At 49.4% G+C, this 26,805-nt stretch overlaps 1 protein-coding gene across 1 annotated transcript; it reads left to right on the top strand.

Moving 5' to 3' along the window:
* The first annotated feature begins 12,972 nt into the window (after positions 1–12,972).
* On the top strand, positions 12,973–25,610 carry LOC147094300 (uncharacterized). The gene is made up of 3 exons (XM_085974378.1): positions 12,973–13,082; positions 14,072–14,145; positions 23,262–25,610. The coding sequence occupies exon 3, from the start codon at positions 23,540–23,542 to the stop codon at positions 24,746–24,748; it is 1,209 nt and encodes a 402-aa protein (XP_085830504.1). The 5' UTR covers positions 12,973–13,082; positions 14,072–14,145; positions 23,262–23,539; the 3' UTR covers positions 24,749–25,610.
* The last annotated feature ends 1,195 nt before the right edge of the window (positions 25,611–26,805 follow it).

Here is a 26,805-nt window from a genome sequence, read left to right as displayed (position 1 = left end):
CCACTGGTTACTGATTGCCAGTCTGAGAATGAACCATTTATCCCAACTCTCTGCCTTCTGTTAGATAGCCAATCCTCTATCCATGCCAGAATATTACCCCCAATCCTGTGATTTTTTATCTTAAGCAATAATCTTTTGTGTGGCACCTTGTCAAATGCCTTTTGGAAGTCTAAATACACTACGTCCACTGGTTCACCTTTATCCACCCTATATGTTACTTCCGCAAAGAACTCCAGCAAATTTGTCAAACATGACTTCCCCTTCATAAAACCATGCTGACTTTGTCTTATTAAATTATGATTATCCAAATGTCCTGTTACGGTCTCCTTAATAATGGACTCCAAACTTTTACCGACCACAGATGTTAGGCTAACCGGTCTATAGTTTCCAGCCTTCTGTCTACTGCCCTTTTTAAATAAGGGTGTTACATTAGCAGTTTTCCAGTCTGCCGGGACCTTTGCTGAGTCCAGGGCGTTTTGGAAGATTATTACCAATGCATCCACAATCCCTACCGCCACTTCCCTCAAGACCCTAGGATGTAAGCCATCAGGTCCAGGCGATTTATCCGCCTTGAGTCCCATTATTTTACCGAGTATCACTTCCTTAGTGATTTTGATCGTGTTTATCTCCTCCCCCCCCATAGCCCCCTGCTTGTCCAGTGTTGGGATATTCTTGGTGTCCTCTACTGTAAAGACTGATACAAAATATTCAGTGTTTTTGCCATCTCCATATTTCCCACCATTAATTTCCCGGTCTCATCCTCTAAGGGACCAACATTTACTTTAGCCACCCTTTTTCTTTTTATATAACTATAAAAACTCTTACTATCTGTTTTTATATTTTTTGCTCATTTACTTTCATAATCTATCTTCCCTTTCTTAATCAATCTTTTTGTTATTTTTTGCTGTCTTTTAAAGTTTTCCCAATCCTCTATCCTCCCACTAGATTTGGCTACCTTATATGCCCTTGTTTTTAGTCGAATACTATCCTTAATTTCTTTACTTAGCCACGGATGGCTGACTTTTCTTTTACACCCTTTTTTTCCTCAGTGGAATATATATTTTTTGGAAGTTGTAAAATAACTCCTTAAATGTACACCACTGATCATGTATCGTCTTACCCTTTAATCTATTTTCCCAATCCACTTTACTCAATTCCGCTCTCATACCTTCATAGTCTCCTTTATTCAAGCTTAGCACGCTTGTTTGAGATACAACCTCCTCACCCTCTAATTGAATATGGAATTCAACCATGTTATGGTCACTCATTCCAAGGGGATCCTTTACTAGGACATTTTTAATTAATCCTGTCTCGTTACACAGGACCAGATCTAAGGTTGCTTGCCCTCTGGTCGGTTCAGTTACATACTGCTCAAGAAACCCATCCCGAATACACTCAATGAACTCATCCTCAAGGCAGCCCTGCCCAATTTGATTTGTCCAATTAATATGATAGTTAAAGTCCCCCATAATTATAGATGTTCCCTTATTACAAGCCTCAACTATTTCCTGATTGATACTCCGTCCAACCGAGTTGCCACTGTTCGGAGGCCTATAGACTACGCCCACTAGTGTTTTTTTCCCTTTGTTATTGCTTATCTCCACCCAAACTGTTTCATTATCCTGATCTTTTGACCCAATATCATTTCTCTGTATTACAGTGATTCCTTCCTTTATTAACATAGCCACCCCACCTCCCCTTCCTTCCTGCCTGCCCTTCCTGATTGTTAAATAACCTGGTATGTTTAATTCCCAGGCATTGTCACCCTGCAGCCATGTTTCTGTAATGGCCACAAGATCATACCCATATGTAGCAATTTGTGCCATTAACTCGTCTATTTTGTTACGAATGCTACGTGCATTCAGATAGAGAACTTTCAAATGTGTTTTGTGACACTTAGTTCCTGCTTTTGCCCTTTTTATTACTCTACCTTTTACTCCATACCTTCTGCCCCTTCCTGGCACACTCTGGTTTTTAATTTCCCCACTGCTACCTAAGTCTATGACCATCTCTGTTGTCATTTTTATTATTTGCTCTCTAGGAACCTCCCCGCCACTAGTTAGTTTAAAGCCCTCTCTACAGCCCTAGTTATATGATCCGCCAGGACTCTAGTCCCAGCACTGGCCAAGTGAAGCCCGTCCCAACGGAACAGCTCCCTCCTGCCCCAGTACTGGTGCCAGTGTCCCAGGAAGCAAAACCCATTTCTCCCACACCAGTCTTTGAGCCACGCATTTAACTCACTTATTTTATTTGTCCTAGCCAAATTCGCTCATGGCTCAGGTAATAATCCAGAGATTATTACCCTTGAGGTTCTGTTTTTTAATTTGACCCCTAGCTGCTCATACTCCTTTAACAGAACCGGCTTCCTAGTCCTATCTATGTCGTTTGTACCAACATGGACCACGACGACTGGATCCACCCCCTCCCACTGCAAGTTTCTTTCCAGCCAAGAGGAGATGTCCTTAACACTGGCACCGGGTAGGCAACACAGCCTACGGGACTCTCGCTCTTGGCTGCAGAGAACTCTATCTATCCCTCTAATAATACTATCCCCTACCACTACAACATTTCTATTTACTCCCCCCTCTTGAATGGCCCCCCGCTCCACGGTGCTGTGGCCAGGTTGCTCATCCTCCCTGCAGTCCCTGCTCCCGTCCACACAGGGAGTAAGAACCTCGAACCTGTTGGACAAGAGCACCTCCTGATACACAGAGTCCAGGTACTTCTCCCCCTCCCTGATGTGTCGCAGTGTCGGAAGCTCAGACTCCAGCTCATCAACACGGAGCTGGAGATCCTGTAGCAGCAGCCACTTGTCACAGATGTAATCACCGTTAGCCTCAATGGGGTCTACCGGCTCACACATCTCGCAACAGTAACACATCACCTGCTCCATTCTGTGTAATTAATTAAATTTTTTATTGTTAGTTATGGACACCCTCTGCCCGATTTTAGATGCCAGTATCCCCTTTAATTAATTGGATTTAAATGAAATCAATCCCTCTAATTACACCAGTTAAATGGTTTACCAACTGTCCCCACTACAGCACAGAGACCCTAGAAAAAACCCGCAGAATTTAAGCTTGTAATGAAAAGAAACAAAGAAATACTCACCAACCTATCCAACCAATCACTTACCTGCTTCCTGGTGACGTCACTCTTGGATTATTTTTTACCTCTCTCCTCTGCTGTTGAGTTGGTACGCCTCGGGTCACTGCCGGTTTTAAGCTCCGCCTCGCCTCACCTCACTGCTCACACCCAGGTCCGAGTAAAGCTCCCTCTACACTGTCCGATCAAACAATCCCAGGGCAGGTACAGCACGGGTTAGATACACAGTAAAGCTCCCTCTACACTGTCCCATCAAACACTCCCAGGGCAGGTACAGCACGGGTTAGATACAGAGTAAAGCTCCCTCTACACTGTCCCATCAAACACTCCCAGGGCAGGTACAGCACGGGTTAGATACAGAGTAAAGCTCCCTCTACACTGTCCCATCAAACACTCCCAGTGCAGGTAAACCACGGGTTTGAGTAAAGCTCCGTCTACACTGCCCCATCAAACAATCCCAGGGAAGGTACAGCACGGGTTAGATAAGGAGTAAAGCTCCCTCTACACTGCCCCATCAAACACCCCCAGGGCAGGTACAGCACAGGTTAGATGCAGAGTAAATTTCCCTCAACAATGTCCCATCAAACACCCCCAGGGCAGGTACAGCACGGGTTAGATACAGAGTAAATCGCCCTCTGCAATGTCCCATCAAACACTCCCAGGGCAGGTACAGCACGGGTTAGATACAGAGTAAAGCTCCCTCTGCACTGTCCCATCAAACACTCCCAGGGCAGGTACAGCACGGGTTAGATACAGAGTAAATTTCTCTCTACACTGTCCCATCAAACACTCCCAGGGCAGGTACAGCACGGGTTAGATACAGAGTAAAGCACCCTCTACACCGACACATCAAACACTCCCAGGGCAGCTACAGCACAGGTTAGATACAGAGTAAAGCTGAATCTACACTGTCCCATCAAACACCCCAGGGCAGGTACAGCACGGGTTAGATACAGAGCAAAGCTCTGTCTACACTGCCCCATCAAACAATCCCAGGGCAGGTACAGCACGGGTTAGATACAGAGTAATGCTCCCTCTGCACTGTCCCATCAAACAATCCCAGGGCAGGTACAGCACGGGTTAGATACAGAGTAAAGCTCCGTCTACACTGTCCCATCAAACACTCCCCGGGCAGGTACAGCACAGGTTAGATACAGAGTAAAGCTCCCTCCACACTGTCCCATCAAACACTCCCAGGGCAGCTGCAGCACGGGTTAGATACAGAGTAAAGCTTCCTCCACACTGTCCCATCAAACACTCCCAGGGCAGGTACAGCACGGGATAGATACAGAGTGAAGCTCCCTCTACACTGTCCCATCAAAGACCCCCAGGGCAAGTACAGCACGGGTTAGATACAGAGTAAAGCTCCCTCTACACTGTTCCATCAAACACTCCCAGGGCAGCGACAGAATGGGTTAGATACAGAGTAAAGCTCCCTCGACACTGTCCCATCAAACACTCCCAGGGCAGGTACAGCACGGGTTAGATACAGAGTAAAGCTCCGTCTACAATGCCCCATCAAACATTCCCAGGGCAGGTACAGCACGGGTTAGATACAGAGTAAAGGTTCCTGTACACTGTCCCATCAAACACTCCCAGGGCAGGTACAGCATGGGTTAGATACAGAGTAAAGCTCCCTCCACACTGTCCCATCAAACATTCCCAGGGCAGGTGCATCACGGGTTAGATACAGAATGAAGCTCCCTCTACACTGTCCCATCAAACACTCCCAGGGCAGCTACAGCATGGGTTAAATACAGAGTAAAGCTCCCTCTACACTGTCCCATCAAACACTCCCAGGGCAGCTACAGCATGGGTTAAATACAGAGTAATGCTCCCTCTACACTGTCCCATCAAACACCCGAGGGCAGGTACAGCACGGGTTAGATACAAAGTAAAGCTCCTTCTACACTGTCCCATCAAACACTCCCAGGGCAAGTACAGCACGGGTTAGATACAGAGTAAAGGTTCCTGCACACTGTCCCATCAAACACTCCCAGGGCAGGTACAGCATGGGTTATATACAGAGTAAAGCTCCCTCTACACTGTCCCATCAAACACTCCCAGGGCAGCTACAGCACGGGTTAGATACAGAGTAAATCTCCCTCTACACTGCCCCATCAAACAATCCCAGGGCAGGTACAGCACGCGTTAGGTACAGAGTAAAGCTCCCTCTACACTGTCCGATCAAACACTCCCAGGGCAGGTACAGCACGGGTTAGATACAGAGTAAAGCTCCCTCTACACTGTCCCATCAAACACCCCCCAGGGCAGGTACAGCACGGGTTAGATACAGAGTAAATCTCCCTCTACAATGTCCCATCAAACACTCCCAGGGCAGGTACAGCACGGGTTAGATACAGACTAAAGCTCACTCTACACTGTCCCATCAAACACCCGAGGGCAGGTACAGCACGGGTTAGATACAGAGTAAAGCTCCCTCTACATTGCCCCAACAAACACTCCCAGGGCAGGTACAGCACGGGTTATATGCAGAGTAAAGCTCCCTCTACACTGTCCCATCAAACACTCCCAGGGCAGTTACAGCACAGGTTAGATATAGAGTAATGCTCACTCGACACTGTCCTATCAAACACTCCCAGGGCAGGTACAGCATGGGTTAGATACAGAGTAAAGCTCCCTCTACACTGTCCCATCAAACACCCCCAGGGCAGGTACAGCACGTGTTAGATACAGAGTAATGCTCCCTCTGCACTGTCCTATCAAACACCCCCAGGGCAGGTACAGCACAGGTTAGCTACAGAGTAAAGCTCCCTCTACACTACCCCATCAAACAATCCCGGGGCAGGTACAGCATCGGTTAGATACAGAGTAAATCTCCCTCTACATTGCCCCAACAAACACTCCCAGGGCAGGTACAGCACGGGTTTTATACAGAGTAAAGCTCCCTCAACACTGTCCCATCAAACCCTCCCAGGGCAGCTACAGCATGGGTTAGATACAGAGTAAAGCTCCCTCTGCACTGTCCCATCAAACACTCCCAGGGCAGGTACAGCACAGGTTAGATATAGAGTAATGCTCACTCTACACTGTCCCATGAAACACTCCCAGGGCAGGTACAGCACGGGTTAGGTACAGAGTAAAGCTCCCTCTGCACTGTTCCATCAAATACTCCCAGGGCAGGTACAGCATGGGTTAGATACAGAGTAAAGGTTCCTGTACAGGGTCCCATCGAACACTCCCAGGGCAGGTAAAGCATGGGTTAAATACAGAGTAAAGCCCCCTCTACACTGTCCCATCAAACATTCCCAGGGCAGGTACAGGACGGGTTAGATGCAGAATGAAGCTCACTCTACACTGTCTCATCAAACACCCGAGGGCAGGTACAGCACGGGTTAGATACAGAGTAAAGCTCCTTCTACACTGTCCCATCAAACACCCCCAGGGCAGGTACAGCACAGGTCAGATACAGAGTAAAGCTTCCTGTACGCTGTCCCATCAAACACCCCCCAGGGCAGGTACAGCACGGGTTAGATACAGAGTAAAGCTCCTTCTACACTGTCCCATCAAACACCCCCAGGGCAGGTACAGCACAGGTCAGATACAGAGTAAAGCTTCCTGTACGCTGTCCCATCAAACACCACCCAGGGCAGGTACAGCACGGGTTATATACAGAGTAAGGCTCCCTCTACACTGTCCCATCAAACACTCCCAGGGCAGCTACAGCACGGGTTAGATACAGAGTAAAGCTCCCTCTACACTGTCCCATCAAACACTCCCAGGGCAGGTACAGCACGGGTTACATACAGAGTAAAGCTCCCTCTACACTGTCCCATCAAACACCCCCCAGGGCAGGTACAGCACGGGTTAGATACAGAGTAAAGCACCCTCTACACTGTCCCATCAAACACTCCCAGGGCAGCTACAGCACGGGTTAGATACAGAGTAAAGCTCCCTCTACACTGTCCCATCAAACACTCCCAGGGCAGGTACAGCACGGGTTAGATACAGAGTAAAGGTTCCTGTACACTGTCCCATCAAACACTCCCAGGGCAGGTACAGCACGGGTTAGATACAGAGTAAAGCTCCCTCTACACTGTCCCATCAAACATTCCCAGGGCAAGTACAGCACGGGTTAGATACAGAATGAAGCTCCCTCTGCACTGTCCCATCAAACACTCCCAGGGCAGGTACAGCACGGGTTAGATACATTGTGAAGCTCACTCTACACTGTCCCATCAAACACCCCCAGGGCAGGTACAGCACGGGTTAGATACAGAGTAAAGCTCCCTCTACACTGTCCCATCAAACACCCCCCAGGGCAGGTACAGCACGGGTTAGATACAGGCTAAAGCTCACTCTACACTGTCCCATCAAACACCCGAGGGCAGGTACAGCACGGGTTCGATACAGGGTAAAGCTCCTTCTGCACTGTCCCATCAAACACCCCCAGGGCAGGTACAGCACGGGTTAGATACAGAAAAAAGCTCCCTCCACACTGACCCATCAAACACTCCCAGGGCAGTTACAGCACAGGTTAGATACAGAGTAAAGCTCCCTCTGCACTGTCCCATCAAACACTCCGAAGGCAGGTGCAGCATGGGTTAGATACAGAGTAAAGCTTCCTGTACGCTGTCCCATCAAACACCCGCCAGGGCAGGTTCAGCACGGGTTAGATACAGAGTAAAGCACCCTCTACACTGTCCCATCAAACACTCACAGGGCAGGTACAGCACAGGTTAGATACAGAAAGAAGCTCCCTCTGCACTGACCCATCAAACACTCCCAGGGCAGTTACAGCACAGGTTAGATATTGAGTAATGCTCACTCTACACTGTCCCATCAAACACCCCCAGGGCAGCAACAGCACGGGTTAGATACAGAGTAAAGCTCCCTCTACACTGTCCCATCGAACACTCCCAGGGCAGGTACAGCACGGGTTAGATACAGAGTAAAGCTCCCTCTACACTGTCCCATCAAACATTCCCAGGGCAAGTACAGCACGGGTGAGATACAGAATGAAGCTCCCTCTGCACTGTCCCATCAAACACTCCCAGGGCAGGTACAGCACGGGTTAGATACAGAGTGAAGCTCACTCTACACTGTCCCATCAAACACCCCCAGGGTAGGTACACCTCGGGTTAGATACAGAGTAAAGCTCCCTCTGCACTGTCCCATCAAACACCCCAGGGCAAGTACAGCATGGGTTAGATACAGAGTAATGCTCCGTCTACACTGTCCCATCAAACACCCCCCAGGGCAGGTACAGCACGGGTTACATACAGAGTAAAGCTCCCTCTACACTGTCCCATCAAACACCACAGGGCAGGTACAGCATGGGTCAGATACAGAGTAAAGCTTCCTGTACGCTGTCCCATCAAACACTCCCAGGGCAGCTACAGCACGGGTTATATACAGAGTAAAGCTTCCTGTACGCTGTCCCATCAAACACTCCCAGGGCAGCTACAGCATGGGTTAGATACAGAGTAAAGCTCCCTCTACAATGTCCCATAAAACACTCCCAGGGCAGGTACAGCACGGGTTAGATACAGAGTAAAGCTCCCTCTACACTGTCCCATCAAACATTTCCAGGGCAGGTACAGCACGGGTTAGATACAGAATGAAGCTCCCTCTGCACTGTCCCATCAAACACTCCCAGGGAAGCTACAGCACGGGTTAGATACAGAAAAAAGCTCCCTCTACACTGACCCATCAAACACTTCCAGGGCAGTTACAGCACAGGTTAGATATAGAGTAATGCTCACTCTACACTGTCCCATCAAACACTCCCAGGGCAGCTACAGAACGGGTTAGATACAGAGTAAAGCTCCCTCTACACTGTCCCATCAAACACTCCCAGGACAGCTGCAGCACGGGTTAGATACAGAGTAAAGGTTCCTGTTCACTGTCCCATCAAACACTCCCAGGGCAGGTACAGCACGGGTGAGATACAGAGTAAAGCTCCCTCTGCACTGTCCGATCAAACACTCCCAGGGCAGGTACAGCACGGGTTAGATAAAGAGTAAAGCTCCCTCTACACTGTCAAATCAAACACTCCCAGGGCAGGTACAGCACGGGTTAGATACAGAGTAAAGTTCCCTCTGCACTGACCCATCAAACAATCCCAGGGCAGGTGCAGCACGGGTTATATACAGAGTAAAGCTCCCTCTACAATGTCCCATCAAACTCTCCCAGGGCAGGTACAGCACGGGTTAGATGCAGAGTAAAGCTCCCTCTACACTGTCCGATCAAACACTCCCAGGGCAGGCACAGCACGGGTTAGATACAGAGTAAAGCTCCCTCCACACTGTCCCATCAAACACTCCCAGGGCAGGTACAGCACGGGTTAGATACAGAGTAAAGCTCCCTCCACACTGTCCCATCAAACACTCCCAGGGCAGGTACAGCACGGGTTAGATACAGAGTAAAGCTCCCTCTACACTGTCCCATCAAACACTCCCAGGGCAGGTACAGCACGGGTTAGATACAGAGTAAAGGTTCCTGTACACTGTCCCATCAAACACTCCCAGGGCAGGTACAGCATGGATTAGATACAGAGTGAAGCTCCCTCTACACTGTCCCATCAAACACTCCCAGGGCAGTTACAGCACAGGTTAGATATAGAGTGATGCTCACTCTGCACTGTCCCATCAAACACTCCCAGGGCAGCTACAGAACGGGTTAGATACAGAATGAAGCTCCCTCTGCACTGTCCCATCAAACACTCCCAGGGCAGGTACAGCACGGGTTAGATACAGAGTGAAGCTCACTCTGCACTGTCCCATCAAACACCCCCAGGGCAGGTACAGCACGGGTTACATGCAGAGTAATGCTCCCTCTACACTGTCCCATCAACCACTCCCAGGGCAGGTACAGCACGGGTTAGATACAGAGTAAAGCTCCCTCTGCACTGCCCCATCAAACAATCCCGGGGCAGGTACAGCACGGGTTATATACAGAGTAAAGCTCCCTCTACACTGTCCCATCAAACACTCCCAGGGCAGCTACAGCATGGGTTAGATGCAGAGTAAAGCTCCCTCGACATTGCCCCAGCAGACACTCCCAGGGCAGGTACAGCACGGGTTAGATACAGAGTAAAGCTTCTTGTACACTGTCCGATCAAACACTCCCAGGGCAGGTACAGCACGGGTTAGATACAGAGTAAAGCTCCCTCTACACTGTCCCATCAAACACTCCCAGGGCAGGTGCAGCACGGGTTAGATACAGAGTAATGCTCCCTCTACACTGTCCCATCAAACACCCCCCAGGGCAGGTACAGCACGGGTTAGATACAGAGTAAATCTCCCTCTACAATGTCCCATCAAACACTCCCAGGGCAGGTACAGCATGGGTTAGATACAGACTAAAGCTCACTCTACACTGTCCCATCAAACACCCCAGGGCAGGTACAGCACAGGTTACATACAGAGTAAAGCTCCCTCTACACTGTCCCATCAAACACCCGAGGGCAGGTACAGCACGGGTTAGATACAGAGTAAAACTCCCTCTACACTGTCCCATCAAACACTCCCAGGGCAGGTACAGCACGGGTTAGGTACAGAGTAAAGCTCCCTCTACACTGTTCCATCAAACACTCCCAGGGCAGCAACAGCACGGGTTAGATGCAGAATAAAGCTCCCTCTGCACTGTCCCATCAAACACTCCCAGGGCAGGTACAACACAGGGTTAGATACAGAGTAAAGCTCCCTCTACACTGTCCCATCAAACACTCCCAGGGCAAGTACAGCACGGGTTAGATACAGAGTAAAGCTCCCTCGACACTGTCCCATCAAACACACCAGGGCAGGTACAGCACGGGTTAGATACAGAGTAAAGCTTCCTCTACACTGTCCCATCAAACACTCCCAGGGCAGGTACAGCACGGGTTAGATACAGAGAAAAGGTCCCTCTGTACTGTCCCGTCAAACACTCCCAGGGCAGGTACAGCACAGGTTAGATACAGAGTAAAGGTTCCTGTACACTGTCCCATCAAACACTCCCAGGGCAGCTACAGCACGGGTTAGATACAGAGTAAAGCTCCCTCTACACTGTCCCATCGAACACTCCCAGGGCAGGTACAGCACGGGTTAGATACAGAGTAAAGCTCCCTCTACACTGTCCCATCAAACATTCCCAGGGCAAGTACAGCACGGGTGAGATACAGGCTAAAGCTCACTCTACACTGTCCCATCAAACACCCGAGGGCAGGTACAGCACGGGTTAGATACAGAGTAAAGCAACCTCTACACTGTCCCATCAAACAACCCAGGGCAGGTTCAGCACGGGTTAGATACAGAGTAAAGCTCCCTCTACACTGTCCCATCAAACACTCCCAGGGCAGGTACAGCACGGGTTAGATACAGAGTAAAGCTCCCTCGACACTGTCCCAGCAAACACTCCCAGGGCAGTTACAGCACAGGTTAGATACAGAGTAATGCTCACTCTACACTGTCCCATCAAACATTCCCAGGGCAGGTACAGCACGGGTTAGATACAGAGTGAAGCTCACTCTACACTGTCCCATCAAACACCCCCAGGGCAGGTACAGCACGGGTTAGATACAGAGTAAAGCTCCCTCTACACTGACCCATCAAACACTCCCAGGGCAGGTACACCTCGGGTTAGATACAGAGTGAAGCTCACTCTACACTGTCCCATCAAACACCCCAGGGCAAGTACAGCATGGGTTAGATACAGAGTAATGCTCCGTCTGCACTGTCCCATCAAACACCCCCCAGGGCAGGTACAGCACGGGTTAGATACAGAGTAAAGCTCCCTCTACACTGCCCCATCAAACAATCCCAGGGCAGGTACAGCACGGGTTATATACAGAGTAAAGCTCCCTCTGCACTGTCCCATCAAACACTCCCAGGGCAGCTACAGCATGGGTCAGATACAGAGTAAAGCTTCCTGTACGCTGTCCCATCAAACACTCCCAGGGCAGATACAGCACGGGTTAGATGCAGAGTAAAGCTCCCTCGACACTGTCCGATCAAACACTCCCAGGGCAGGTACAGCACGGGTTAGATACAGAGTAAAGCTCCCTCTACACTGTCCCATCAAACATTCCCAGGGTAGCTACAGCACGGGTTAGATACAGAATGAAGCTCCCTCTACACTGTCCCATCAAACACTCCCAGGGCAGATACAGCACGGGTTAGATGCAGAGTAAAGCTCCCTCTACACTGTCCCATCAAACACTCCCAGGGCAGGTACAGCACGGGTTACATACAGAGTAAAGCTCCCTCTACACTGTCCCATCAAACACTCCCAGGGCAGGTACAGCACAGGTTAGCTACAGAGTAAAGCTCCGTCTACACTGGCCCATCAAACAATCCCAGGGCAGGTACAGCACGGGTTAGATACAGAGTAAAGCTCCCTCTACACTGTCCCATCAAACACTCCCAGGGCAGGTACAGCACGGGTTAGATACAGAGTGAAGCTCACGCTGCACTGTCCCATCAAACACCCCCAGGGCAGGTACAGCACGGGTTAGATACAGAGTAATGCTCCCTCTGCACTGTCCCATCAAACACTCCCAAGGCAGGTACAGCATGGGCTAGATACAGAGTGTCAGCCGTGGCTCATGCAGCAGCACTCTCTCCTCTGAGTCAGAAGGTTGTGGGTTGAAGTCCCACTCCAGAGACTGGAGTCTAATACTCTGTGCTGCCCCTCCAGTGCAGTGCTGAGGGAGTAAAGCCCAGTGCAGAGTAAAGTTCACTCTGCACTGCTCCACTAACAGGCCTGAGCCCCAAACTCAGAAGAGCGCCCTCTGCTGCATTCCACTTGTCTGAGAAGCGGACGGCGGAAGTCCCGCCCCTCGGGCACCCCGATTGGTTGGAGGACCCGCCGCCCCCTCATTCCTTCGAGCTCAGCCCGCTCTCTCCCTATTGGTCGGAGCTCCTGTCAGTCACCGCCGTGAAGTTGATCACGTCCCCCAGTCCGGCTCCCTGCAGAAGATAAGGGGCTGCGGCCGCTCAATCTACTCCGCTCGGGTCCGGCAGGGCGCTGGGACGGTGCGGTTTCTATTTATTTATCTCCCCGCCTGCGCTTCTCTCCGCTATAAAAAAAAACCCTGATAAAACTCACTTTCCGCCGCTGATCCGGACTCTCGCTGTTGCTCGGGCCTTCCCCAGAATGCGAGGCCCTGCGCAGGCGCGGTAGCGGCTGAACTTCGGGAGCGGGGCCCGGCGGCGCATGCGGAGTAGAGGGAGGGGCGTGGCCTGTTCAGAGGGGGAGGATGATTGACAGGGGCCCTGGGTGAGTGCTGAGCATGCGCGGTGCGGGCCGGGCGCCTGTGGAGGAGAGGAGGGCGGAGCCATGGGGTGCAGGCGTGGGGTCAGCTGCCACTTTAGAGTCACAAAGGGACCGAATGTCTTCAAATCTCTCCCCTCGTCTTCTAATTTCCTGCAAAACCAGTTTATAAAAGTCATCACTGAAAGTACATAGAAACATAGAAGATTGGACCCGGGCCCAGGGCCTGATTGACGGGAGCTTTCGACCAATAGGGAGCGAGCGGGGCGGGACTGGAGGAGCAAGCCGGCGGCGGGTCCTCCAACCAATCGGGGAGCCCGAGGGGCGGGATTAGCGGCACCCATTGGGCGGGGCTGGAGGAGCAAGCCGTCGGCGGGTCCTCCAACCAATCCGGGAGCCCGAGGGGCGGGACTTGCGCCGGCTGAGTGGGACAGAGGAGGCTGACGGGAGATTTAATTTAAATGAATTTAATTTGCCGCCTGCTCCAACCGCCCACCCTACAACGTCACGACGTCGCCGGCGTGCACCGACTGACACTGAGCTCTCCACCAATGAGCGAGGGGAGGCGGAGCCTGGAGGACCGACCGAGGTGCTTTGGTCCTCCAACCAATCGCGGCGAAGGAGGAGGCGGGACTTGGGATCGGCCCGCCGCCATTTTGTAAAGGAGCCTGGTCAGGATCTGTGAGCCTGGGAAAGTTTATTTTTAATGTTCCTTTCCCATTTTACAGCTCAAACTAATTTTATTTTACAGAAGATACTTTTTATTAAAGAAAAGAAGTTCGCTTTTAAAGTGAGGAAATAACAAACCCTGTGGAACAAATACTTGTGAGTAAAAATATTTCTTCTTCCTGAATTCATTTTCTTAATATTAATTTTCAGCATTTTTTATTATTAATTTCAAGCACTTTAAGAGAAATATGGGAGTGGTGGGGGTTAAAGGGACAGGCACTCTCTCTTTCTATATGATTTTCATTAAAAGGACCGCGTCCCAGGGATTACTGATTTTAAAGGGACAGCATCTCCCTTTTTATAATAATGTATATGTAAGAGACTGACATTTAAAGTAGGGCAAATCCCCTGCTCCCGTGAGTGTTTGGAGAGAAATCAGGTGCTGTTTGCTCTCGCCCCCTCCCAATTTTCTGCCAAGGGACAGAAAGCAGAGAGTAGTGGTGAACGGTTTCTTTTCAGACTGGAGGGAGGTAAACAGTGATGTTCCCCAGGTGTCGGTATTAGGACCAGTGTTCCCTCTAATTTTTTGAGGTTCAGCATAACTTCTCTACTTTTTTACTCTATTTATGAAGCCCAAGATCCCATATGCTTTGTTAACCACTCTCTCAATATGTCCCGCCACCTTCATGGACCTACGCATATTAACTCCCTGGAGCACTGTGTACAGTTCTGGGCACCGCACGTCAGAAAGGATATACCGGCCTTGGAAGGAGTGCAGCACAGCTTGACCAGAATGTTAACCCGGGCTCCAAGGGTTAGATTATTAGGAGAGATTACATAAACTAGGCTTGTGTTCCCTGGAATCTAGAAGGTTAAGGAGTGATTGAGGATTTTAGGATTTTGAAAGGAATTGGTAGAGTAGAGAGAGAGAAACTTTTTCCGGCGGTGGGGGAGTCGAGGACAAGGGGACATCACCTTAAAATCAGAGCCAGGCCATTCAGGAGAGAAGTTGGGAAACACTTCTTCACACAAAGGGTGGTAGAAGTGTGGAACCCTCTCCCACAGAAAGCAGTCGATGCCAGCTCAATTAATCATTTAAAATCCCAGAGCGATAGATTTTTGCTAGACAAGGGATCAAAGGGATATGGAGCCAAGGCAGGTGGGTGGAGTTAAGACACAGATCGGCCATGATCTCATTGAATGGCGGAACAGACTGGAGGGGCTGAATGGCCTCCTCCTGTTCCCATGCTCCTATTTACTCTATCAAAACCCTTCATGTTTTGAGCACCTATATTAAATCTCCGCTGCGCCTTCTCTGCTCCAAGGAGAACAATCCCAGCTTCTCCAGTCTCTCCACGTAACTGAAATCCTCTGTGCATTTGTCATGGTGCAGCAGGCTATAGCAAACAGCTTTCTTAAAAACATAAGAAATAGGAGCAGGAGCAGGCCATTCGGCCCTTCGAGCCTGCTCCGCCATTCAATAAGATCATGGCTGATCTTCTACCTCATCCCCACCTTCCCGCCTGATCCCCATATCCCTTGATTCCCCATGAGTCCAAAAATCTATTGATCTCAGCCTTGATTTTACTCTGGGGCAGAGAATTCCAAAGATTCACCACCCTCTGAGTGAAGAAATGTCTCCTCATCTCAGTCCTAAATGGCCAACCCCTTATTCTGAGACTGTGACCCCTGGTTCTAGACTCCCCAGCCAGGGGAAACAGTCTCCCAGCATCTACCCTGTCAAGCCCTGTAAGAATTTTAGATGTTTCAATGACATCACCTCTCATTCTTCAAAATTGTAGGGAATATAGGCCCAGTCTCCTCAATCTCTCCTCATAGGACAATCCCCCCCCATCCCAGGAATCAGTCTGGTGAACCTTTAATAAGAACATAAGAAATAGGAGCAGGAGTAGGCCAATCGGCCCCTCGAGCCTGCTCCGCCATTTAATAAGATCATGGCTGATCTGATCCTGACCGCCAATCCACTATCACAGAACCATCTCCTGAATCTAACAGAATTAGACACATGAAATAGGAGCAGGATCAGGCTGCACGGCCCCTGGTTCCGCTCCGCTACCCACAGGGCCATGTCCGATCCGAACCTAGACTCATGTCCAAATTCCTGCCCGCTCCCCGTAACCCTTAATTCCCTTTACTTCTAGGAAACTGTCTATTTCTGTTTTAAATTTATGTAATGATGTAGCTTCTACAGCTTTTTGGGGCAGCATATTCCATGGACCTACCACCCTCTGAGTGAAGTAGTTCCTCCTCATCTCAGTTTTGAAAGAGCAGGCCCTTATTCTAAGACTATGCCCCCTAGTTCCAGTTTCACCCATCATCGGGAACATCCTCCCCGCATCCACCCGATCCAACCCCTTCACAATCTTATATGTTTCAATAAGATCGCCTCTCATTCTTCTGAGCCAATGAGTAGAGTCCCAATCTACTCAACCTCTCCTCATATGTCCATCCCCTCATCCCCGGGATTAACCGAGTGAACCTTCTTTGTACTGACTCGAGAGCAAGTATGTCTTTTCTTAAGTATGGACACCAAAACTGTATGCACTCCCTCTAAGGCAAGTATATCGTTCCTTAGATAAGGAGACCAAAACTGTACCAATACTCCAGGTGTGGTCTCACCAAGTCCCTATATAATTGCAGTAAGATGTCTTTACTCTTATACTCCAATCCTTTTGTAATAAAGACTAACGTACCATTTGCTTTCCTAATTGCTTGCTGCACCTGCCTGTTAACTTTCAGTGCCTCGTGTACAAGGACACCCAGGTCCCTCTGAACACCAACATTTCCCAATCTCTCACCATTTAAAAAATACTCTGCTTTTCTATTTTTCCTACCAAAGAGGGTTGGAGTATAAAAGCAGGGAAATCCGGCTACAACTGTACAGGGTATTGGTGAGACCACACCTGGAGTACTGCGTACAGTTTTGGTCTCCTTATTTAAGGAAGGATATACTTGCATTGGAGGCAGTTCAGAGACGATTCACTAGGTTAATTCCAGAGATGAGGGGGTTGCCTTATGAGGAAAGGTTGAGCAGGCTGGGCCTATACATTGGAATTTAGAAGAATGAGAGGTGATCTTATTGAAACATATAAGATACTGAGGGGGCTCGACAAGGTAGATGCAGAGAGGATGTTTCCCCTCGTGGGGAAATCTAGAACTCAGGGGCATAGTTTCAGAATAAAGGGTTGCCCTTTTAGAACTGAGATGAGGAGGAATTTATTCTCTCAGAGGATCGTAAATCTGTGGAATTCTCTGCCCCAGAGAGCCGTGGAGGCTGGGTCATTAAATACATTTAAGGTGGAGACAGACAGATCTTGGCAAGATAAGGGAGTGAAGGGTTATGGGGAGCGGGGAAGTGGCTTTGAGCCCAAGATCAGCTATGATCTTATTGAATGGCGGAGCAGGCTCGAGGGGCCAAGTGGCCTATTCCTGCTCCTATTTCTTATGTTCAAAGCAGATAACTTCACACTTCTCCACATTATATTCCATCTGCCAGGTTCTTGCCCATTCACTGAACCTGTCGATATCCCTTTGCAGCCTCTTTGTGTCCTCCTCACAACTTATTTTCCCACCTAGCTTCGTATCGTCAGCAAACTTGGACACATTGCACTCGGTCCCCTCATCTAAGTCATTGATGGAGATTGTGAATAGCTGAGGCCCCAGCACTGATCCTTGCGGGACCCCACTAGTTACAGCCTGCCAGCCTGAAAATGAGCCGTTTATTCCTACTCTCTGTTTTCTGACCGTTAACCAATCCTCAATCCATGCTAATATTACCCCCAACCCCATGAGCCCGAATTTAGTGTGACAGCACCCTGGGAGGAAAGGGCACCGGCTCCTGATCGCCACCCACTTAACTTGACAAGGTCGGACTGTCTACACCACAACTCCAGATATCCACAGCCATGCCTCAGCTGTCCCGAGCCTTGCTCAGGCCCCATCCGGAGGACTGCCTTCAGTTTCAGGCACCGCACCTCAGAAAGGGACACACTGGCCTCGGAGGGGGTGCAGGGTAGATTCACCAGGAGGACACCGGGGCTGAGAAGGTCTCGTTATGGGGACGGAACCATCGAATGAAACAGCACAGAAGGAGGCCATTCGGCCCACCATGCCTGTGCTGGCTCTTTGGTCGAGCTCTCCAATTAGTCCCACTCCCCCCTGCTCTTTCCCTCTCGCCCTGTAAATGTTTCCCCTTCAAGTATTTACCCACTTTTTTGAAAGTTACTGTTGAATCTGCTTCCACCGCCCTTTCAGGCAGCGCATTCCAGATCATAACTGGCTGTGTTTAAAATCTGTTTCCTCATGTCACCTCTGGTTCTTTTACCGATTATCTTCAATCTGTGTCCTCTGGTTACCGACCCTCCTGCCACTGGAAACAGTTTCTCCTTATTTACTCTATCCAAACCCTTCATGGTTTTGAACCCCTCTATCAGATCTCCCCTTAACCTTAGCCGGGCAGGTGGAAGGGGTATCAGTGGGAGAGCATTGTGGGGGTAGTGATCATAATTCAGTTAGATTTAGGGTAGTTCTGGAAAAGGACACAGATAGACCAGGAATAAAAGTTCTCAATTGGGGAAAAGCCAATTTCACTAAGCTGAGATGTGATTTAGCCAAAGTGGACTGGAAGCAGCTACTTGAAGGTAAATCCGTGTCAGAGCAGTGGGAGGAGCTAGTGAGGGCTCAGCGAAAGTATGTTCCCTTAAAGAAAAAGGGTGGGACCAACAAGTCTAGAGCCCCCTAGATGTCAAGGGGCACACAGGGTAGGTTAAAGAACAAAAGGGAGGCTTCTGACAGTCCCTGAGGGCTCAATCCCCCAGAATCCCCAGAGGAGTAGAGAAAGGGCAGGGGGGAAATTAAAAAGGAAGTTAGGAAAGCAAAGAGAGAGCATGAAAAAATATCGGCAGGTAAGATCAAGGAAAACCCAAAGATGTTTTATAAATACATTCAGAGCAAGAGGATAACTAAAGAAAGAGTAGGGCCGATTAGAGACCATGAAGGTAATCTATGTGTGGAGGCGGAAGACATGGGTATGGTCCGAAATGAACACTTTGTGTCTGTTTTCACAAAAGAGAGGGACGATGCAGACATCACAATCAGGGAGGAGGAGTGCGAAATATTAGGTGAAGTAATCATAGAGAGAAAATAGTAAGGGATTTAGCATCTTTGAAAGTGGATAAATCCCCAGGTCCGGATGAAATGTATCCCAGGCTGTTAAGAGAAGCAAGAGAGGAAATAGCAGAGGCTCTGACCATCATTTTCCAATCCTCTCTGGCTACAAGAGGATTTGAGTACAGGAGCAAGGATGTCTTACTACAGTTATACAGGGCCTTGGTGAGACCACACCTGGAGCACTGTGCACAGTTTTGGTCTCCTTATCTAAGGAAGGATATACTTGCCTTGGAGGCGGTGCAACGAAGGTTCACTAGATTGATTCCTGGGATGAGAGGGCTGTCCGATGATGAGAGATTGTGTAGAATGGGCCGATACTCTCTGGAGTTTAGAAGAATGAGAGGTGATCTCATTGAAACAGACAAGATTCTGAAGTAGATGCTGAGAGGTTGTTTCCCCTGGCTGGAGTGTCTAGAACTAGGGGGCATAGTCTCAGGGTATGGGGGGTCAGCCATTTAGGACTGAGATGAGGAGGAATTTCTTCACTCAGAGGGTTGTGAATCTTTTGAATTCTCTGCCCCAGAGGGCTGTGGATGCTGAGTCTTTGAGTATATTCAAGGCTGAGATCGATAGATTGTTGGACTCTAGGGGAATCAAGGGATATGGAGATCGGGCGGGAAAGTGGAGTTGAGGTCGATGATCAGCCATGATCTTATTGAATGGCGAAGCAGGCTCGAGGGGCCGTATGGCCCACTCCTGCTCTTATTTGTTAAGTTACCTCTAGACTTGACTATTTCAACACACTCCTGGCTGGCCTCCCACGTTCTACCCTACGTAAACTTGAGGTCATCCAAAACTCTGCTGCCCGTGTCCTAACTGGCACCAAGTCCCGTTCGCCCATCACCCCTGTGCTCACTGCCCGTGTCCTAACTGGCACCAAGTCCCGTTCACCCATCACCCCTGTGCTCGCTGACCGTGTCCTAACTGGCACCAAGTCCCGTTCACCCATCACCCCTGTGCTCGCTGACCGCGTCCTAACTGGCACCAAGTCCCATTCGCCCATCACCCCTGTGCTCGCTGACCGCGTCCTAACTGGCACCAAGTCCCATTCGCCCATCACCCCTGTGCTCGCTGACCGCGTCCTAACTCGCACCAAGTCCCGTTCGCCCATCACCCCTGTGCTCGCTGACCGTGTCCTAACTGGCACCAAGTCCCATTCGCCCATCACCCCTGTGCTCACTGACTGTGTCCTAACTCGCACCAAGTCCCGTTCGCCCATCATCCCTGTGCTCGCTGCCCGTGTCCTAACTGGCACCAAGTCCCGTTCGCCCATCACCCCTGTGCTCACTGACTGTGTCCTAACTCGCACCAAGTCCCGTTCGCCCATCATCCCTGTGCTCGCTGCCCGTGTCCTAACTGGCACCAAGTCCCATTCGCCCATCACCCCTGTGCTCACTGACTGTGTCCTAACTCGCACCAAGTCCCGTTCGCCCATCATCCCTGTGCTCGCTGCCCGTGTCCTAACTGGCACCAAGTCCCATTCGCCCATCACCCCTGTGCTCACTGACTGTGTCCTAACTCGCACCAAGTCCCGTTCGCCCATCATCCCTGTGCTCGCTGCCCGTGTCCTAACTGGCACCAAGTCCCGTTCGCCCATCACCCCTGTGCTCGCTGACCTACATTGGCTCCCAGTTAAGCAACGCCTCGATTTCAAAATTCTCATCCTTGTGTTCAAATCCCCCCCCCCCTGCCATGGCTTCACCCCTCCCTATCTCTGTAATCTCCTCCAGCCCCACAACCATCCGAGATATCTGTGCTCTTCCAATTCTGGCCTCTTGTGCATCCCTGATTTTAATCACTCCACCATTGGTGGCCGTGCCTTCTGTTGCCTCGATCTTAAGCTCTGGATTTCCCTCCCTAAACCTCTCCGCCTCTCTTTCCTGCTTAAAGACGCTCCTTAAAGCCGATTTCTCTGACCAAGCTTTTGGTGATTTGCCGAATATCTCCTGATATGTCTCGGGGTCAGATTGTGTTTGCTAACACTCCTGTGAAGCGCCTTGGAACATTTGACTCAGTTACAGGCGCAAGATAAATTGTGATTTTTAGTTTTATTAACTGTCATTCAAGTTTCACCCCCTCAATTGTAAAGGGCAGGTAGGCACTGGGATACAGTTCCACAGTCACTGGTTGCAGTGATTGTTGGCTGCCTATTCAACCTTGGGGGGCATCACAGACAAAATCAAGCCCCCTTTGCAGACTCAGCCTTTGCTGCTGAGGGGTGACTGGACAGTGATCGGTAGCAGGAGCCCAGGGCACTGAGGCTAACTGCAGTCTCCCCAACTGCATCCCAGGCCGGGATCAGCTGAGCACCCCTACAGTGTGCAGCTGGAATGTGCAACCTATCCTGGGGAGCGGGGGAAAGGGAGGTCAAGGGTCAGCACAGACCGTCAATCAACCAAGTGGTGTTGACGTCACGAGGTCCCAGCACGCGTGTCACCCGCCCACTGCTCCCGCGATCTCGTTCCCTATTGGTCGGCGGACACGTCAATCCCGCCCGCTGCCCGTGGTCACGTGCCCCTGAGGCGCTCTCCGGCTCCGCCCGAGTGAAGTCGCTCCATTCGGTGCCTGAGGAGCCCTCGGACTGTTGATCCTTTCATAGAAACGTCGAAAAATACGAGCAGGAGTCGGCCATTCGGCCCTTCGAGCCTGCTCCGCCATTCAATAAGATCATGGCTGATCCTCTGTCTCAATACCATATTCCTGCTCTCTCCCCATACCCCTTGATGCCTTTTGTGTCTCGAAATTTATCTATCTCCTTCTTAAATATATTCAGTGACTTGGCCTCCACGGCCTTCTGTGGTAGAGAATTCCACAGGTTCCCCACCCTCTTGAGTGAAGAAATTTCTCCTCATCTCAGTCCTAAATGTCCTACCCCGTATCCTGAGACTGTGAACCCTCAGCCAGGGGAAACATCCTCCCTGCATCCAGTCTGTCTAGCCCTGTCAGAATTTCATACGTTTCAATGAGATCCCCTCTCATTCTTCTAAACTTTAGTGAATACAAGCCTAGTAGCCCCAATCTCTCCTCATACGACAGTCCTGCCATCCCAGGAATCAGTCTGGTGAACCTTCGCTGCACTCCCTCTAAGGCAAGTATATCCTTTCTTAGGTAAGGAGACCAAAACTGCACACATTACTCCAGGTGTGGTCTCACCAAGGCCCTGTACAACTGTAGTAAGACATCCTTGCTCCTGTACTCAAATCCTCTTGCAATGAAGGCCAACATACCATTTGCCTTCCTAACTGCTTGCTGCACCTGCATGTTTGCTTTCAGTGACTGGTGTACAAGGACACCCAGGTCCCTTTGTACATCAACATTTCCCAATCTATCACCATTTAAATAATACTCTGCCTTTTTGTTTTTCCTACTGAAGTGGATAACTTCACATTTATCCATGTTATACTGCATCTGCCATGTATTTGCCCGCTCACTCAACTTGTCTAAATCGCCTTGAAGCCTCTTTGCATCCTCCTCACATCTCACAATCCCACCTAGTTTCGTGTCATCAGCAAACTTGGAAATATTACATTTGGTTCCCTCATCCAAATCATTGATATATATTGTGAATAGCTGGGGCCCAAGCACTGATCCCTGCGGTACCCCACTAGTCACCGCCTGCCACCCTGAAAAAGACCCATTTATTCCTACTCTCTGTTTCCTGTCTGTCAACCAATTTTCAATCCATGCCAGTATATTACACCTAATCCCATTGCCTTAATTTTGCACACTAACCTCTTATGTGGGACTTTATCAAAGGCCTTCTGAAAATCCAAATACACCACATCCAGTTCTCCCTTATCTATTCTACCAGTTACATCCTCAAAAGGCTCCAGTAGGTTTGTCAAACACTATTTCCCTTTCATAAATCTGTGTTGACTTTGTCTAATCCGGTTTATATTTTCTAAGTGTCCTGTTATCACATCCTTTATAATAAACTCTAGCATTTTCCTTACTACTGATGGTAGGCTAACCAACTTGTGCAGCAGCTGGGGACTGAAAATCAGCTTCACTGCCCCTGGGCTGGGAAAGGGGAACATGAGGCAACATTCTCCCTCTTACCCCTTTCTACACTCCTTTTACAGGGTTTTAGAAGTGGAGCATTTACAGACAGGAAGCTCAAACCAAACATTACATCACGATCTGACACAGTCGCTCGATTCTCAGGACCTGATTCAGTCGCTCCTCCAATCTGCTGGCACACCAGAGAGTTCACAACGATGAGAGACCTTTTAAATGTTCTGAGTGTGGGAAGAGCTTCAAAATCTACAAGTACCTGAAGCGACACCAGTGGCTACACACTGAGGAGAGCCTGTACACCGGCCCCGTGTGTGGGAAGGGATTCACTCAGTCATCCGCTCCGATGGCACACCAGCAAGATCACACTAGGGAGAGACCTTTAACCCGCTCCATGTGTGGGCAGGGATTAATTGCACCCTCCGTGCTGCTGAGACACCAGCTTGTCCACACCGATGAGAGACCGTTGACCTGCTCCGTGTTTTTGAAGCGATTCTCTCATTCTGCCACCCTCCTGAGACACCAGCTTGTTCATAGTGATGAGAGGTCGATTAAATGTTCTGACTGTGGGAAGAGATTTAAAAGGACCCAGGATCTGAAGAGACACCAGCTGGAGAGGGCAAGAGAGATTCTGTTCACCTGCTCAGTGTGTGGGAAGAGATTCACTCAGTCCTTGAATCTGCTGGCACACCAGCGAGTTCACACTGGGGAGATGCTGGTGAAACATTCTGACTGTGGGGAAAACATTAAAATGTCCCAGGAGCTGAAGGGCCACCAGCTGGAGGGAGCAGGAAAGAGGCCATTCACCTGCTCTGTGTGTGGGAAGGGATTCACTCAGACGTTCCACCTACTGAGACATCAGCGAGCTCACACTGGGGAGAGACCGTTCACCTGCTCCGTGTGTGGGAAGGGATTCACTCAGCCATGTCACCTACTGACACACCAGCAAGTTCACACTGATGAGAGACCATTTAAATGTTCTGACTGTGGGAAGAGCTTTAAAAGCTTTGGGGATCTGAAGGGACACCAGCGAGTTCACACTGATGAGAGACCGTTCACCTGCTCCGTGTGTGGGAAGGGATTCCCTTATTCATTCAGCCTGCTGAGACATCAGCAAGTTCACACTGATGAGAGACTATTTAAATGTTCCGACTGTGGGAAGAGCTTTAAAATCTTTGGGGATCTGAAGCGACACCAGCGAGTTCACACTGATGAGAGACCGTTTACATGTTCTGTCTGTGGGATGAGCTTTAAAACCTCCGGTAATCTGAATGGACACCAGCGAGTTCACACTGAGGAGAGGCCGTTCACCTGCTCTGTGTGTGGGAAGGGATTCACTCGGTCCTCAAGTCTGCTGACACACCAGCGAGTTCACTCCGGTCAGAGACCATTTACATGTTCTGTCTGTGGGATGAGCTTTAGAAGCTCTGGTACTCTGAATGGACACCAGCAAGTTCACACTGAGGAGAGGCCATTTACCTGCTCTGTGTGTGGGAAGGGATTCACTCGGTCATCAAGCCTGGTGAGACACCAGCAAGCTCACACTGTTCTGTAGCACAGGGCCCTGTAGAAAGCTGGGGTGACATGAACCTGGAATGGATGAATGTTTTATAAATTCTTGGACTGCTGTTTAATCTTTAAGACTGTTGTGCTGATGTTTCCCTTTGTTTGACTGTTCATGGTGTTACATAGAATGTACAGCACAGAAACAGGCCATTCAGACCAACTGGTCCATGCCAGTGTTTATGCCCCACACCCACCCTACTTCAATTAACCCGATCAACATCTCCTCCCATTACTTTCTCCCTTGTGTGGCTTCCCCATAAATGCATCTATGTTGTTCACTTCAACTACTCATTGTGGTAGCGAGTTCCCCATTCTCACCATTCTCTGGATAAAAAAGTTTCTCCTGAATTCCCTCCTCGATTTATTAGTGACTTTTATATTTATAGCCCCATAAATATGATGAGATTCTGTTAAGCTGACCAGTATGTTGTACATTGTCTTTTTCTGATGAATGAAACATTACTGAGCCCCTGTACCCGTGTTATGGGATGAAGTGCCAGACAAGTGAAGGCACAACGTCTGGGTGTGAATCTGAATAACCTCACGGACCGTGTAGGTGTGATAACCAGACGGGCTTGTGGTTATAGTCTGGTCACAGATGGACGAAATTCCCTGAATTAGCGGGAGTTCAGGAGGCGGTTAACAGACGGGTCCAAACAATCCCATGTCCTGAGCGGTAACCAAGCTTGTGTATAAGAACAGGCCACTTAAGCCGTTGTCAGTTGGAACAGACTCGAGAAGGTTGCGCGCGAATCCACTGTACATCTATTCTCCAGATTGAGGGAATTATCACCCGATCTGTGTTATGCAGCGCTCTTAATAAAGTCTGGAGAGACAATTTGTGTCCTTGTGAGCTTCATTATCTGGTATTCGAAACCCCAGGACTCCCGATCATTAGAGTCAACCTCAGTGTGTGGAAAGGGATTCCCTGGTGTATCCCACCCGCTGACACACCAGAGTGTCCACAGTGTGACTGCGGTGGGTCGATTCCACTGTTTCCGATGCCTTTAAACACACCCAGGACTGAACCATATTAATTCAGGCAACTAAGGCTTATTAATGTTAAGAGCCCCCAATAACTGGGCTGGATGTAAAGATTATTCCCTGTTCTCTCAGTACTAGTGAGCAGAGAGAAGCTGATGTTATAGAATCATAGAGCACAGTAGGATGCCTTTCGGCCCATCGTGCTGGTGCCGGCTCTCTGAAAGAGCGATGCGATTAGTCCCACTGCCCTGCTCTTTCCCCACAGCCCTGCAAATTTCTGCTTTTAGTATATATCCAATTCCCTTTTGACAGTTACTATTGAATCTGCTTCCACCTCCCATTCAGGCAGTGCATTCCAGATCATCACAATTCACTGTGTAAAAAAAGTCTCCTCATTTCCTCTCTAGATTCTTTTGCCAATGATCTGAAATCTGTGTCCTCTCGTTACCGACCCTCCTGCCAGTGACAACAGCTTCTCGTTTGCTCGATCAAAACCCCTCATAATTTTGAGCACCTCGATCACAGCTCCACTTAACCATCTCTGCTCCAAGTTATATTGCCATTGTTTTGTGAATTGTTGCTGTTATCGAGGTGCTGGATGTCCGTGCCTAGGGAATGGGACATTCTATCCTCGTGAGCACCGAGTGTCAGCATCCAGCAATCTCTGGTCAGGGACTGTCTTTTTAAATTGCCTCACCTCAGCTTTTTGACTCCCTGATTTCATTATTAAACATTTCAGTGTTTTTGCAGGGTGATCAAGGCTCAACAGATAAATGTGAGGTATTACATTTTGGTAGGAAGAATGGGGAGGTCACTTATCACTTGGAGGGTGCGAGTCTAGGTGGGGTAGAGGAACAAAGGGATCTCGGAGTACAAATACACAAATTACTAAAAGTTGTGACACAGGTTAGCAAGGCCATAAAAAAAGCAAACCAAGCACTAGGGTTTATTTCTCGAGGGATAGAATTGAAAAGTAGTGAAGTTATGCTAAACCTGTATCGAACCTTGGTTAGACCACACTTAGAGTACTGCGTACAGTTCTGGTCACCATATTATAAAAAG

This window comes from Somniosus microcephalus, unplaced genomic scaffold (assembly GCF_052327205.1).
Source record: "Somniosus microcephalus isolate GS21.2 unplaced genomic scaffold, FLI_Smic_1.0 unresolved_chr1, whole genome shotgun sequence".
Classification (NCBI taxonomy): Eukaryota; Metazoa; Chordata; class Chondrichthyes; order Squaliformes; family Somniosidae; genus Somniosus; species Somniosus microcephalus.
Note: the sequence above shows the minus strand (reverse complement) of the source record. Positions and strands in the feature narration are given on the sequence as shown.

What these genes read in the sequence shown, in the direction of transcription:
- LOC147094300 (XM_085974378.1), top strand. Translation starts at nt 23,540, where the DNA reads ATGGCACACCAGCAAGATCACACTAGGGAGAGACCTTTAACCCGCTCC.